Source organism: Haliotis rufescens, unplaced genomic scaffold (genome assembly GCF_023055435.1).
Source record: "Haliotis rufescens isolate VD_foot unplaced genomic scaffold, xgHalRufe1.0.p SCAF_8, whole genome shotgun sequence".
Lineage (NCBI taxonomy): Eukaryota > Metazoa > Mollusca > Gastropoda > Lepetellida > Haliotidae > Haliotis > Haliotis rufescens.
Genome location: NW_025964372.1, coordinates 38,660,192 through 38,677,536, shown reverse-complemented (window position 1 = coordinate 38,677,536; position 17,345 = coordinate 38,660,192). Strand labels below are relative to the sequence as shown.

General features: G+C 38.4%; 1 protein-coding gene across 5 annotated transcripts in view; it reads right to left on the bottom strand.

Annotated features, from left to right (window-relative positions):
• LOC124138448 (uncharacterized protein PB18E9.04c-like) overlaps positions 1–17,345 on the bottom strand; it is a 49,978-nt gene that overhangs the window by 32,321 nt on the left and 312 nt on the right. For 4 of the 5 annotated variants that reach the window (XM_048389410.1, XM_048389411.1, XM_048389412.1 and 1 more), the window contains exons 2-9: positions 16,114–16,202; positions 9,172–9,240; positions 7,755–7,854; positions 6,219–6,307; positions 5,670–5,738; positions 4,726–4,831; positions 1,097–1,186; positions 566–654 (exon numbers count right to left, since the gene is read on the bottom strand). In XM_048389410.1, coding sequence (XP_048245367.1) covers positions 566–654; positions 1,097–1,186; positions 4,726–4,831; positions 5,670–5,738; positions 6,219–6,307; positions 7,755–7,854; positions 9,172–9,240; positions 16,114–16,202 — 701 coding nt within the window. The remainder of the gene's footprint in view (positions 1–565; positions 655–1,096; positions 1,187–4,725; positions 4,832–5,669; positions 5,739–6,218; positions 6,308–7,754; positions 7,855–9,171; positions 9,241–16,113; positions 16,203–17,345) is intronic. The other variant, XM_048389414.1, reaches the window with a different exon arrangement.

Sequence of the window (17,345 nt, the reverse complement as noted above, 5' to 3'; positions counted from 1 at the left end):
TGTCAGTGTAACTGGAGATCTGTTCGCAACGAGGTAGAAAGGTTTGCTTAAAGTTTCAGAAAATATGCACACAGCGTTTGCGAGTAACAATGCTACAACCGCAATTACGTCATTTCCCTGTGTCTCGTTAAACGATCCATTTTCAACAGCAGACCCTCATGTGACCTCGTAATGACTCAATAATTGAACGGTAGGTGATACAAGTTTGACTTTTTGAGGCAGGTCATTTGATATGATATATCGTTTTTTCCATGATGCTTGATAGATTCGCAGTGAGATTACATCATAAATGGGTTTTGTTCACATTTCGAAATCATGACATTATCAAGAAACCACTGGAGTCCTATTACTACCTTCCCTCATTAGTCATGTGGGCGGTGTGGTAGCCTAATGCTTTAACTTTTCGCTCGTCACGCCGATGGTCCCGGTTCGATTTCCCACATGTGTACAATTTGTGAAGCCTACTTCTTGTATATTTCCTGCCGTGATATTACAGAAATAGAGCTAAATTCGACCACACTCACTCACTCATTTGCAATATACTTATATCAGCTATGAATAATACCTCTCCAAAACCACAGTGCAAAATTTCACAAGAATGGTATATATTGTTGACGTCAAAGTAGTGGCAATTGTAACACTCCAAATATTCCGCTGAAATGCAAAATAAAACATGTATTGAGTAACATTTCGACATCTGTGAATAAAATCATCTCGTTTATTGAAATCTATTTCTTTTCAGATCCCATAATAATATTTCAATCTCAAAATAAATAGACACGTAAATTCAATCAACTTGCTTTATGGTGAAAATATAAACTGTGTACTTTGTTTTAATCGAAATCAATGTTTGTTGGTCCAAAGTGATAGTAGGACAAGGCAAACACAATTTAGATCAGCAAGACATCGAATGTGTATAGTATTACCAGTCATGGAGCTTTGATGTAGATTAGCAAGACTTCGAGCCAGTAGAGTATAAATATTTCATAATATAAATTCATAATTCAATAATCGTACTGTCGCGTTCGCGGTAGACATTATTTAAATATACAGAGATTGAAGAAGTTGTTCCTCAAGTAGTACTGGTGAAGCTTACATGGCCGAACGTTGGTCACAGAAGTTGCTTTGATCACTGTAGGCAACGTTGTGGTAGATGTTAGTGGTGTTGGTTTAGCGTGATGGATGGCTACAGGAAAGGAATGCAGCGTGTTTACAAACTGACAGTAAATTACTGACATCATGTTATAATTCTGGTAAACTATAGTTGTCAAAATAATGAAAAACGTTATTCTCAGTGGGAGTGTGCATACCTCATTATCTATATAAGGTCACAATGTGGATGAAATACTACTTAGGTGACTTCATAGCTCACTCTCATTGGCAATCATATGAATATGCATGTTAACAGTTTGAAGCAAGAACTGATTGAACCATGCCATTTTAGAGAAACATCTATGTAAAAACATAGTAATTAGGTTTCGTCTGTCTGGATGGTGTAAACCCCAATCATTTAGCTAGTGACTATAGCTTTCATTCACATTCTGAGTTTCAAGACAAAAATGAAGAAATCGGATGAAATGTCAACCCACAGGGACACTTCACCGAAGTTAGTCTACTTTTCAGTTGACGTAATATTATCCGTATGTGACGTAAATAAACAATGAATGACGTCATATCTTGCTTTTCTCAAAGCACTATGACGTCATATCGCTTTAAATGGCAAATCAGCATTTGGAATTGCTGACATGCACATTTGCCAATATCAGTAAGTTCTTACTCTTTACACCCTTATGGACAATGGAAAACATGTAAACGATTAATACATAAAGTTTATACATACAGAAAAACTTTTTTTTTAAACAATCACGTTGATAAATTAGACAAAACAATGGAATTTGAAGAAATACTTAGAAGCAACAAAAACCATGGAAGATAATGAAAGCCCGGGTGTTGATCCTTCCATATTGAGTTCTTTAAATTCGTTTAGAAAGATTTCGAAATTTGGGTCTACAGATTTATCACAGAAGCTGTAAATAATAAAATGATTAACCGCAGCAATGAGTAGGTGTGTAAACACATGTATCCCTACACCAAACATAGACAAGCACACTTTGAAGAATTGGCGGCCAACTCCGCTACTCCGCTAACTTTATAAAGTACTAAGCTTTTTGTTTTGTTTGTTGTTTAACGCCGCACTCCAGACTGGTTACATTCCAGGGAGATGCATCAGTGATAACATAAGACGCCTGTACGATGTCATGTTTTAAGAAAAGACCACAAGAAACCATGCTATTGCCTATCCATTCTTTTAAAAAAAGCGTTTGACGTAGTGTCCAAACATTACCTAATGGGTGTACTTGTAACATATGGTTTAGACAATCATATGATAAGATGAATTCTGTGTAATACAAAATGGTCATCGTCATCTTCTTTTATAACGAAAGTGGCTTAATACAAGGTGGTCCAATATCGCCCTGACTTTTCATCCTTGTGGCTGAAATACTTGGGATTATGAAAGGATGCACCACAGACATTAATTGGATAAAAAATCAAATGAAGAATATAAATTTGGACAATAATCAGATGACATGCAAGTCGTAGAGAAGAAATTCTTAGAACCTGTATTGCCTCTCAGGCTACTTTCACTACACTTTCATCACGAAACATGAACTTTGATACAACAAAAGATATTTGAATTGGTTGCATATCAGGAAATAATATAATACTGTGTCAGGTATTCCACTTTGACTGGTACTCTAAAGAGTTTGAAGCATAAGGAATCAAACTTAACACACGTCTGAAAGACCTTTGGGTAATAAATACCAGGAAAAGACTATACAAATTACAATATTAATATGCTACTTGCGAGCTAAAGAAAGAAAAGATTAACATTAATATGTATGAGTACAGTTAAAAAAACCTGTCATTATCTACTCCAGCACATTTATTCTCCTCTCTTCCCAACCCACAACAGGAATTTATCAATAAATAGATTTTTTTTTTAATTTGAGGGGAATGGCAAAGCAATAAATGTTATATTTGGGATAACACTTTCTCAGTAAAGTACAGATTATCTTACTTTAGGTGTTGAGTCCCGTCCGGGATTCGAACCCACAATGCCAGAGGGAGGCACCTAATCGCCAGCACACAAAATCAGCGATCTAACCCGCTCAGCCAACGAGGTTTCCCAAAACATTGAAAGTCTGACAACTGGTAGTCTAGATCACGTACTTTGTGTACCCCTCTGACACGTGTACATTGGTACGGCTCCCACGCCGAAAGCTATGAATACACAATGCCATTTAGAAAGTGGTCAAATGTAACTAATATTATATTTGGGATAATACTTTCTAAGTAAAGTACAGATTCTCGTACATTTTAGGTTGCGTCCCGTCCGGGATTCTCGATGGAAGATGTGAAGCCTCAAAACCATCAAATATGAGACCCAGCCATTTAAAACCTATCTTTTGAAAAAACAAACCCGATATGTAAAATAACTCTTCAGACTAGGAGCTAGCATAAATCAATGAAGAAGATATGCGATGGATTTGATGGAAAACATAATGGTAATCCTAGACATATAAATAATGTTATGTTTGAACCGATATGACTTAATCGTCCATTTCGCGAAGTTGATCTGTTTATGGGCAACGGGTATAAATGAGGCATGCACAGTGAACAATATATGTGTTGTTCAACTTGATTCACTCCTTTCGAGGAATTAAATAAAACTGTTTTATCATAAAGATACCTTCTTAGATTGTAACACAATGTTGTATAAAACCCCTATTCTATGGAGGCAAATGACAAATAATACATTTAGCATAAATAGTTATGACACAGGAATAAACAATAACATTTTCAACATAATGAGGACTCTTAAAGGTTCAATGCATTTGCACTATGATAAACTGATGGTAACTCATGACCTCCAAGCAAAACGTATATATGCAAAGCCGAAAGCTTATTATTCCTTTGTTTGTTCACGTCGCTATATAAGTGCAATAATCTTGGACTCGACGATAAACCCAATTCACCTCACCTCACCTTTGTTTGTTTGTGCAACTTTCAGGTGTTTAAGTGATGCACCCATTCATCTCTTAAGTTAGTCTATTTAATTTATTAATTCATTAATATATGACCCGTGAAGATCCGGGGTAGAATAGGTCTTTAGCAACCAATGATTGCCCTTAAAGGCGAATATGCTTGTCGTAAGAGACGACTAACGGGATCGGGTGGTCAGGCTCGCTGACTGTGTTGATGCATGTCATCGATTCCAGTTGCGTGGATCGATGTTTATGATGTCAATCACTTGATTGTCTGGTCCAGACTCGATTATGTACAGACCGCCGTCATATAGCTGGAATATTGTTGAGTGCGGCGTTAAACAACAAACCAACAAATCAAATCATTTATATATAGATATACATTTAAATATTTAAATGTATATAATTGCAACAGCGTTCAGTGTCATTGTATCCATCACCATTCAAATGCATTACGTCCTGAGATATGTATATAAAAACGAAAAAAAGGAACAAAACTACTATGGATATTATGACATTATCACATTCAGCAACCATGTCCTTCCGACGTCTATCGCTTAGCTGATGGATTTACTTCAGAATAACTGAGAGATGCAAATTATCTGGATTTACCCTTTATTCATTACCAACGCTTTTGTGTTTCTACATGATGTAAACATAATGATGTTTAAGATCTTACCTGGCACCTGGAGAGAATTGCTTATACATTCTCCAGTCGAACAGCAGAATGTGCATTTATCATGGTAAAACGGAATGCATGAAGAGGTCACGTGTTCTTGACAGTGCTGCAATGTAAATTCATGCTATTATGGCCAGTGAGTGCAAATAAACTTGACATAGTATAGACACTCTTTTAGGTAAGTTCGATTCCTTGGTTGAGTCATTCCAAAATACTTTTTAAAATGGTGCTTGCTGTTACCCTGCCCGGCGCTCGGCATTAAGGGGCTAAAACAAATACTGGCCAACTCGGAGTAAGTACTGCGTCTGAGTTGGTTCTAAGTGTGAAACTGGTATCTCAGTGGGCTAACACTAAAACCCGGATTAGAACAAGCAGCAACAAGAAAGGTATCGATGGTGTAAAATACACATATAAAAATGAGATCAATGTAACATGAAAATATTTGATGCATGGACAAAGATGGGGAGGTGCTAAACATGTTTCCAATTTCAAACGATGTGGTGTTGTTGCCTGATGGAGATACATCTGAAGGTCAGTGATGCTCAATGAACAGAACTATCCAATTCCAATCCAATCCAATCCCCAATCCAATCCAATCCAATCCACGCCAATCCAATCCAATCCAATCCAATCCAATCCAACCAATCCAATCCAATCCAATCCAATCCAATTCAATCCAATCCAATCCAATCCAATCCAATCCAATCCAATCCAACCAATCCAATCCAATCCAATCCAATTCCCAATTCAATCCAATCCAATCCCAGCCCAGCCCAGCCCAGCCCAGCCCAGGTATAAGTTGTTATGTCAGTGGCTCTGTTACCTCACTTTGAGTTAAAAGTTCTTACATTCCCGAACACGATCTTGTAGCCAGCATCATCTGTTGTGTTACACAAACAAAGTAATCTTACGCCTAGAAGAGTAAATTAAATTCTTATACTCACACTCATTTCATTGATCTTTGCACACGTTCCTGTCACTTTGCTGTTGTGGTCTGTTTCCATCTTGCAAAACTAGAAGTAATTATATTTACAGAACAGGGTGAATTAGCCAATTGATTATATCATGATACAGATGTTGCCAGTCTAACTGAAGATGTGTACAAGCTCGGATGTTGCCAGTTCATGTTTGGCTGTTTTCAGGCAGGTCATTCGATAATTTATCGTTTTTTCCCATGATGCTTGAGGGATTCGCAGTGAGATTTCATCATTCATAGGTTTTATTCGTTTTATTCGAAATCGTAAATTATGAAGATACCACTGGAGTCCTATTACTTCCGTCCCCCAATGGCCATGTGGATTGTGAGGAGGCCAAATGCTTTAACATTTCGCTCGTCACGCCGAAGGACCGGGTTCGATTGCCCACATATGTACAATTTGTGAAGCTTCTCTCTGGAGCTTTCCATCGTGATATTTCTTGAATATCAGTAAATGCGGCGTAAAACCACACTCACAATCATTAGCAATACAACTAAAGGAATCGATATATCATACTTCTCCAACACCACAGTGCAAAACTTCACAAGAATGGCCAATGCTGTTAACATCATAATGGTGGCAATTGTAACACGCCAGAGATTCCGCTGAAATGAAAAGAAAAATGTTTAATACCACTTTGACATCTATACAAGCGGGAAAAAAGTTTCTGTGCATCACCGACTGTCATGGGAAATAATAACTAAACGTAAACAAATTACCATTTTGCAAGAGAACAATAACTGGTGTCATTACGAGTGTCAACACCTGTCCTTTGTTAAAGTCAACGTCACCTCAGGCTTGAAGTGGGGCGGGGTCAATGGTCAGTTCACAAGTCAGCACCAGGTATGACCACCATTAGCAGCGACACAAGCTTAACAACTGCGCCTCGTGGATAACACAAGATGGTTGAGGAAGGCCTGCTGTCGGTCAAGGTTCTACTACACCAAATCAGAACCAGTTGGGTCAGTGCGGTTTTCGTAGGGAGTCTTCAGTGCAGATCGAGAGATATCTGCAGGCTGTGATTGGTGGATATTGTGTAAGATTGTTATGTCTTTTAAATGTACATCCATCCAGTTATTAAAACTGATCATGTTTTTCTTTATTTAGTACTGTCTTTTTCAACATGATGACTTATGCTGAATGTTACCACAGCTATTTTCATGTAGGTGACATTTGGTGCGAAACTGGGGGTGGTGTGTTTAGCTTCCTGTACTCGGAAAAGGAGCTGGCTAAGCTAGTCATTTTTTTGTTTTTATTGCTGCTTTAAGGCCAAACTATGCACACACGTACAGGTAATAGCTGTTGAATGCTTAGTTATTTAAAAAAAAATATAACGTTACTATAGAAGTCTATGGAAAAACATTTGGTTGTGTGTAACCTCAAACGTAAACGGCTGGTTTGGGAGTTTTTGCGTTTCGTGTCATTCCACACATATACAATGGGCGTAAACGTCTTGGTTGATAGGCGTTTCTTAGAACTTAACGGATGACAAAGTTGTGAAAGGTTTATGGATAACAACTTCTTTATTATCCCGCAATAGCGACGTTTCCATAGTTATCCTTATCCTCATCTTGCTTGACAACGGTAAAGGGAGCTATGTTGATTACACCGGCGGTGCGAGTGACACACGGTAGGTCCGAATGAGGCACTGTTTCACTTATTTTTATGTTTTACAGTTGTTCTGCGTATTAGCTATGCGCCTGAACTGAACTACTATCAGTTGACAAAAATACTTAAATAAAGATCTTGAGCGTTGCTGCTGTCATGTTTACCCACATAATAGCAGGATCATTGCCTATATTTGGGCATATATCAATATACATGCCCTTTTCGGTCAGGGGTCTGTAACGAACGACAGTTATTGTTGCTTTACACTTAAATGTAAATTTAACGTCGGTAATAAATAAACTACCACAGTCATTGTCGTTATGTCAGATACCAAAGAAAGTCCATGTGTGAAGGATTCTGTATGTGTCGAATGTCAAAGCTGGAACACACAATTCCAGAGATAAACGTTAGTTTTAACGTCTAATTATGATGCCAAGCACTAACTTGGTTGCTGGAGTGTCTTGTGCACCTCTTCATCTGTATCACAGCAGAAAGTGCACTTGTTCTCATGAAACGGAATACACGAAGGTGTCGCATGGCAGTGCTGCAATGTTAATGTAATTAACCATGGTGTGACGTGTTAGAAACTGGAGGAGACGAGGATATGACGTGGTAGAGACTGGAGAAGAAGAGGAAGGACGTGGTAGCGACTGGAGGAGACGAGGTTATGACGTGGTAGCGACTGGAGGAGACGAGGACATGACGTGGTAGAGACTGGAGGAGACGAGGATATGACGTGGTAGAGACTGGAGGAGACGAGGATATGACGTGGTAGAGACTCGAGAAGACGAGGATATGACGTGGTAGAGACTGGATGAGACGAGGATATGACGTGGTAAAGACTGGATGGAGACGAGGATATGACGTGGTAAAGACTGGAGGAGACGAGGATATGACGTGGTAGAGTCTTGAGGAGACGAGGATATGACGTGGTGAAGACTGGAGGAGACGAGGATATGACGTGATAGAGACTGGAGGAGACGGGTATATGACGTGGTAGAGACTGGAGGAAAAGAGGAATGACGTGGTAGCGACTGGAGGAGACGAGGATATGACGTGATAGAGACTGGAGGAGACGGGGATATGACGTGATAGAGACTGGAGGAAACGAAGACATGACATGGAAGAGACTGGAGGAGACTAGGATATGACGCGATAGAGACTGGAGGTGACGAGGATATGACGTGATAGAGACTGGAGGAGACGAGGATATGACATGGTAGAGACTTGAGGAGACGCGGATATTACGTGATAGAGACTGGAGGAGACGAGGAAATTACGTGATAGAGTCTTGAGGAGACGAGGATATGACATGGTAGAGACTTGAGGAGACGCGGATATTACGTCATAGAGACTGGAGGAGACGAGGAGGGGACATGACATTTTATACAATGGAGAAGAGGTCTTGAAGTTGTAAACAATAGATGAGAAGTCATGACATGGTAGAGAATGGAAGAGGACATGACGTGAGAGAGGACATGGTACACAGAGGCGGCGAAGATGACAAGACATGTCACGGAATGGCGTACAGTCATGACAATATACATAACGAAGGAGAAGAGGACATGAGGTGGTACAGAGGAGAGGGTACGAATGGAGGAGAAGAGAACATAACATGATAAAGTCGTGACATGACATGGTACGGAATGGAAGAGGCACATGACATGCTACAGACATTTCTTCAGGTATTTCATATTCCGCTATTGGCCATGGAAAACAACATTAGTAAGTTTTATAATAACATCTTAATGATTTTATTGTTTTACTTATTTTCTGTGAATGAAGAAGTTGGAATTATGCATTGCAAAGTAGCATCGCCTAACGTCGGAAAGAGAAGCTCCGTATGTCATTGTGAACTCACTGCCAGTTGATGAATATCTTCACAATGTCCATGTACTTTGGTGCTGTGATCTGTTTCCATTTTGCAAAACTGAAATAGATGAATTTCATTGACAAATACACTACTGCTTACAACTTCAACGACAACGCATTTCCAGCGATACGATAAATAATCCCATGTTAATTCCGATGATTGATAATCCTTAATTCATTAATTCAATTAATTCAGGATTATTTTGTTTAAGGCCGCACTCAGCAATATTCCAGCTACATGATCCCGGGCCAGACAATCCAGTGATTAAAATCATAAATATCGATCCACGAAATCGGGATACGATGACATGTTATCAACACAGTCAACAAGTCTGACCAACCGAATAATATATTCAAGTTCAATTTGGCTCAAAAAGTACTTGTACTTATTCCTCAGAATTTTAGGGAAACAAAATCCAACCTAATACAGAAATCCGGAAGTCAATAAATCAATCAAACCAAAATACTCTAATATCGCAACTATTAACAAATAACAAAAACATATTGCAAATGATTTGAAATACTTTATACTCGTTTGTACAGAAACATGTAAAACGGAAAGATTAAAAATCCTCCAGGTCAATGAGATATCAATGTGTTTTGTTTAATCGGCTATGAAAAGGTGTCATGTATAAAAGGTCAAAACCAGAGAATAACAAGTCGAAACAGAATGGTATATGAGTGGAACCATTTTCACAAAACGAGTATCTGCAGTTCTATTTCCTGAGCATCGCCTGTTTTCTAAATCAGTAGAAACACACATATATATAATACTCCCTGTTATTATCCACACTTTATCAATCAGATGTAGCACATGGATAGTTTTCTATACTGAAAACGTCTTGCAGTGCTAACAGAGTCAATATGACGTCAAAAATTATTTGCTATGACGTCATTACTATTGTGGTCATAAATCACGTCACGATGGTATTTGGATAATGTCAAAAATGATGAGAAGCAGGTGAAACTATTATTATACACATATTTTTAATCACCTCGCTCATTAACAATATATATAATTACACGAGCATGTGTGTCATACAGATTAAACGTTATGACTGTCAGAATTCTTGTCATTTGGCTAGAATATTGTGTGTCGTTAAACAACAAACAAAGAAACAATATTGTATTTCCCGAGCGAGAACGAGGGAAATACACGAATTATTATCACCAGTTTCGTAAAAACAGCATCCCTCACGTATATGTGTTTATTCATGATACTGAGAGACCACAGGCCTATAGTACATGTTACATAGTAATGGGTGCATATACATTTAAAAGGTAACACATTTGGAACTTCTTAGCTTCATAGCATGCAATATGTACATTGACAGCTTTTTCGTTATTGCTAAATTCTTACTTGACATTAATGTAACACATTTCTGTAGACTTGGATAACGGATATAATATTTATCAATAAACTGTTTTCTGAGTTCAGCATACAAGGGACAAAGAAGTAAGAAATGGTATTCATTTTCTAGTGTTTAAATCACAAAACTGACAAATTCTGTGTTCTCTCACGATCCCCATATATCTTTCCGTCTCTATAAAGAGTTCGTGTGAACCGCATCTGAATCTTGCAAGTGCAATTCGAAATGTTTTTAATCTAATACGTATTGTTGCTCTCCACGGAAGCTGTTTTTAAAGAGGGAATAACTTGATAGTTTCTTTGATACTGATCAGGAAAAATGCCAATTTTGAATGTACATATCTTTCAGTGTCTGAGTGAAAGCATCTTTGAAATGATTTGGTATATACGTATCCTGTTCTGTCCATATATTACCGTAACCATATGAATAAAGTTGATGCTTAACAGAAGATGCCCAGTTAGCCTGTCCTTGTTGATCATAGAGTAATAACACGTTATAACAATTCTTTAGATATCTTTTTGCAGGCATTTTAACTAATTTAATCAAGTATTTTATCTTCTTTAACTTTGCAAACATAGTTAATGGGTATCTTCCACATTCTCCATAGACCATTAGATCAGACGTACTAGGTTTCACTTCAAGGACTCTTTTGCATGCATATAAATGTACTTTTTCTATAACATCAATCATTTCTAATCCCCAAACTTCTGCTCCATATAACAAAATTGGGCTTATTTTTGTATCGAAAATCTTAAAGAATGTATTATAGGTTATATTTCCAAGAACTTTCATATGTTGAAGAATTCCAATTAGGATCTTCTTAGCTTGTACAGCAGCCTGGTTAGCATGCATCTTCCATGACAATCTATTTGTAAAATATACACCTAAGAACTTATAGGACGATACAACATCTAATGAATGTCCTTGATAAAACTATTTCTCCCTTCTGGCTAGTGTACCACCATTTTTAAAAACAATAACTTTTGTTTTATTCTTGTTGACAGATAAATTCCATTCTTTGCTTTGCAATAACATTCCAGCTGATTAATTTGCTTTTGTAGTCCAGGTACTGTGCTTGGAAACATTACTATATCATCGGCAAACAAAAGAAAAAAATAACTAATAATAGTTTCCGGGTGAAGTAGGATGTCATCAGAACAGTTCTGCTGAATTTGTTGAGCTAATTCATTGAAAAAGAAAGAGAACAAAAACGGACGTAAAATGCACCCTTGCTTAACGCCAATTTTGTTTTCAAATGTGTAAGACACAGTACCGTTATTTCGCACACAAACCTTCACATTTGGATACATGCAGCACATTAACTTTCCAATTCTAATGCTGAGACCATGTGCTTTGAAAAGTGACCATAATTTATTTCTGCTAACAGAATAAAAAACTTTAGAGAAATCTACTGGTACTTCTGTATTGTTGTTTGCAACCTAAATATATTATCATTTGTCGAGTATCCTTGCCTGAAACCAGACTGAGACTCACTAATCTTTTCGTAAGTATCAGCCCTAGAATATATATGAACACTTTGCTAAAAATGCTGGATAACACAATGCCTCGATAGTTATTTGTATCATTCACTGAACCCTGTTTATGGAGAGGGACGATTATATCAAGTGCCCAGTCTTCAGGAAAATATGATGTTTCCAGCATAATATTAAAAATCAACTCTAGATATGGTACAAGGATATCTATAGAATGTTTAAAAAACTCTGATATAAGTTTGTCATATCCAGCTGATTTACCATTTTTAAGATGAGAAATGTTTTCTCTTATTTCATCACTCGTCATCGGAGTCTCGTGAGTACTTTTTTAAAGTGATCATACCAATTTTCGATACTAATATTATTATGACTGTGTGGAGTTGTCCCTAGCTTTTTAAGAGTTGACCAAAATACTTTTTTAAAATTATGAATGTTTTTTCTCAAGAAGTTCCTGTTTCATTTCATAATATTCAGCTTTCTTTTTTCTACATCTTTCGTTATACTGATTCCGGATGCGTTGGTAATTGTCCAATGAAACCAAATCTTTTTTCCTTCGAAATATATTTCAACATCTACATCTTTCTTTTTTAAATAACTCACAACAACTTTCATACCACTGACGATGCGGTTTCTTAATGCAAACTTTTCTCTTCATATCTGATGCAGCCATTTATAAGGCTTCAGTGATATATTTTACACTAGCATCGATGCTAACGAATGCTGTATTTACTGCCCTTTCAAGTAAATAAGATACTTCATCTGATGTCAAATTATATCTAAAGTTCTCAGCTCTATCGTGGACCCATGTAAATCTGAAAGATTCATTAATAATTTGATCACTTTTAATCTGTTCAGTTTTTATGAAACGTACGTAAATCCATTGTGAGTGGAAGATGTGATGACTCAGGACGTGAGCGTATGTCAAATCTACTGCATATATTAAACAACTCAGATGAACATATTATTTAATCAACCACGCTCGCACCTTGATTTCCTATAAAAGTGAAATCCCCTACACCCGCGTCTGATCCACATCTTCCATTCATAATATGGATGTTTAGAATACTGCACATATCTAACAAGCATTTACCAAACCTGTTTATAGTTGAATCTACCGAAAATCGTTTCATGTTAAAACTATCCAACAGAAACTCCAACCCGTTATAAATCATTACCCTCCATGTATTCAAGAATATCGTGTTCAACAAAATCAGGTAGTGTGCCAGTCCTAGAGTTGAAATCACCTCCGATGATAACATACACATTGTCACAATTAGAAAGCATATGCAACAGATCGTCTTGTAATAATGAGATGCCTTTTTTGCATTGACGTAACAGGTTATTGGTGAATATATACACATGCATATAATACGTCTTTCTTTAGACCACATATTTCTTTATCTAGTAAAATAAGTATACCACTCCCACACACTTTGGTCCGCTTCACAAGTGCTAAACTGTTTCTGATTAATACTGTTACTGAACCACCTGAGTGTCGTCCCCGGGTAGATATCCGCTCACCAACCTTTGTGTGTATAGTAAAACCACTGAATAAACCACCCAAATCTGTCTCCTTCAACCATGTTTCAGTTAGCCCGATAATATCGAATAAGTTAACAAAGGTAATATATTCACAATCGTCTACTTTGGATTTTAGTCCAGACACGTTCCAGAAATTAAATTTTATGGACCCAATCAACAAAGGGGGAATTGTAGGTGAACCTGTTTGACACAGCCTCCAATCATTTTGGCCCGGGCCACCCCCTTTCTATTGTTTGTCTTCTTTCTCGTGCTGGGGCGGAGTGATCGAGGCCGAAAGTCAATTCTGTTTTCTTCACCCTGCCTCCGATTACCGTTGTTCCTGGTTCCACCATATTTTGGTCTAACATCACTATCCTGAGTCTGTGCAGGACCATTTCTTCTCTCTGCGTCACGTTTTATGTCCTGGGCAATTTTTCCTCCTTTGAAGAAAAACCTTTTATTAGGATTTTCAGCGCGTAATCTGTTACGTTCACGTCGTTGGTTATACTAGGGGAGTTCAATAAGTCTTGCAACATCAATATAAAACCAAGTCGCAGAATATCTTTTGCACTTTTACTTTTCAATATTATCCCCATTTACCTCAATACACTTATTCCATTTGTCCTTCAGCCTTTTAATACCACTTTTATAGAAATCCGTAGATTGGCCCTCTAACAACGCCTCTGTGGCAGCCTCTAGGTCCTCGTCATCCTAGGGCAGATTTCATTTGCCGGAACAGGAAATAGTCACTGGGGGCTAAGTCTGGGCTGTAGGGTGGGTGATTTAACTGTACAGCCCAGACTTAGCCCCCCGTGACTTAGCCCCCGGATTTCAATAAAAGTGGTATTAAAAGCTTGAAGGACAAATGGAATAAGTGTATTGAGGTAAATGGGGATAATATTGAAAAGTAAAAGTGCAAAAGATATTCTGCGACTTGGTCTTATATTAAAGTTGCAAAACTTATTGAACGCCCCTCGTACGTTAGGTCACTAGCAACCCCGAATCCCATCTCTCTCAGTATACTAGTACCTCTCATGCTCACCCCTTGCATCATGCCCATCCAATGAGTCATTTTCACTATGAGTGGGCGTGGTTGGTTATCTTCCCTTATAGATAGTCTATGTGCACGTTCAACATCTCTTGACACTAGCTGGGGAAGTTTGTTTTCTTTATTTTTCTATCTCTGTTAATAATATCCCCTGCATGCATCATAGGACTCACTATCTCCTTCAGGAACATCATAAAGAATTAAATTGTTTCTTCTACTATGTCGTTCTTGACTTTCAACTCTTTCCTCCAAACTGTTAACACCATCGCCATAACCATCAATAGCATCTATTCTATCGGAAACAGCATCAATATCAAGCCTTTAGATTGCCTGTTCTTCTTTGTTGCTGTTCACCTCGTCTCGAAGTTCACGAACATCGTTCTTGATTGTCTGGATTTCAGCTTTAACAGATTCAATATTTTGAGTTAATCTAGCTTCCGATTCCTTTATCTGTTCAATTATTGCACACTTTAGCTCATCAAAGTTATCTCCTTTAAGTCCAGGATTAAGTTCAATATCTCCGGAGAGATAGATAAGTGTCACAAATGGCTGTCGCCTAAATTCCAAGGTATTGTTCAGATTTCGGTATGTAAACAATGTCGATTGTTTGTAGACATGTTCACAAATCTCACCTTCTGAGAACAACGATGATGATGGTATGAGGGTAGGTAATGCCGATTGCATCGCCGATGCTGTAGTAGATCCCAAATACTAGCTCGTGAGAAGTAGTGTTGTACACAACATCAGACCGTAGGACATGTAGGTTCCTGTTGTCCACTCCGCCGTCGAGGTGCAGGAGAGAACTGTCTCTACTTGTCGTTGTCCTCTAGGAGTTACAAATGTACCGATTCGTGACCTCCATGTTTCTATGGATATTTTGTAACGTGAACGAAGCATCCCTCACATGCGAGTGTGATAATTTATTTATTAGCCATTCCTTCGTAATCCCTTTGAGCTCCACTTAAAAAAAAGCACTGATAACCACCGCCGTCTTTAAGAACTACAATTGTTGAATGACGTCAACAATCTTCAGCCATGACGTCGGTTCTAATGAGATGTCATTTCGACCTTACGTCATAATAAGATTCGAATGACGTCCAAAATACCATCCGGATGACGTTTGTTTGTTGTTTAACGCCGCACTCAGCAATATCCAAGCTATATGACGGCGGTCTGTACATAATCAAGTCTGGACCAGCAATCCAGTGATTGGCATCGTGAACATCGATCCACGCAATTGGGATCGATGACATGCATCAACCAAATCAGCGAGCCTGACCACCCGATCCCGTTAGTCGCCTTTTACGACAAGCAAAGTCGCCTTTCACAGCAAGCATGGGTTGCTGAAGACCTATTCTACCCCGGATCTTCACGGGTCCATCCGGATGACGTAAACGATACACTAGTGCACGTGAAGTGATAAATGCACTAGTGCGCATACGTTTTTATATGAACTTGGTTAATACTAAAGCTATGGGTTATAAAAGAGAAAAACTGACCTCTCCTTTGTTACATTTCAAAACCTGACAAGAATGCTGAACGTTGTTAACATCATAATGATTACAATTGTAGCAGTCCAGGGAGGCCGCTGAAAAAGAAGGGGAAAAACAGCATGTTACTGAATTTTTCCCGAAGATATTGTGCTTCCTGATGATCTGTTTCTTTGAGGACCTAATGTCTGCTTGGATTTGAAAAAAAACAAAAATCACGGGAAATGGCCAAGAGAAGTTTAACTAAGGCATCCCCATGGGAACCAATGGGGCTCCCCATCTTGGAGATATGTTTCTTTATGCATAAAAATTATTAATTTCTGCTCGGATTGGCAAAAGTCATCACTTAAGCTTCATGTGTATCGGTCATCTAATATCGTTCATTAATGGTCAAAAAACTAATTTCCTTCCACTGATTTACCCACCTGAACGAGAAAAAAAAGAGCCCGCCTCATCTGTTTCATATTTAGATCGATGCATAGAAATTCAGAGTCACAAATGTATTCCCACAAGACTGCATGACAGGATGACTTCAACTTTCCCTTTATGTCGAGCAATATACTCCAGCCTTTTGTGTCTACATTTCAAAAGGTTTAAGGTACAATCGAGCATGCTATCAAGACAGCTGTATCCCCGCTAGATCAGTCACATCAACTTCCTATTGATTGCGGCGAGCTACAAATCGGATACAATCGGATTTAAATGTGATGGTAACTCCACCTTCGGTCACTCTTTGATGCCTCCTGTATCTAGAGAATCTCGGGGAAAATTTAGAGTACGCGTCAGATAATGGTGACGTATTAGTATAACTCGGCCACATCCGTTGTGATTCCGAGTTATTCCGGGTATTTACAAAGCTTGTGGTAAGAAGGACTAAACGGATGGCGAGTTCGAACCCTTAAGGCGTGGCCGTACCCATAATATCAATCACTGGTTGATGAAGCCAGACTCGATTACTTACATATATGGGACCCGTCAAGATCCGTGGTATAATAGGTCTTCAGCAACCCAAACTAGCATGAATAGGCGACTAAGATTGTCGTAAAAGGCTTGCTGACTTGGTTGATGCATGTAATCGATCCCATATTGCGTGGATCGATGCTCATGGTATTAATCACTGGATTGTCTGGTCCAGACTCGATATATTTACAGACCGCCGTCATATAGCTGGAATATTGCTGAGTGCGGCGTTAACCAACGAACCAACCAGCCAACCAACCAATTGCGCAGAGGGATGCTTA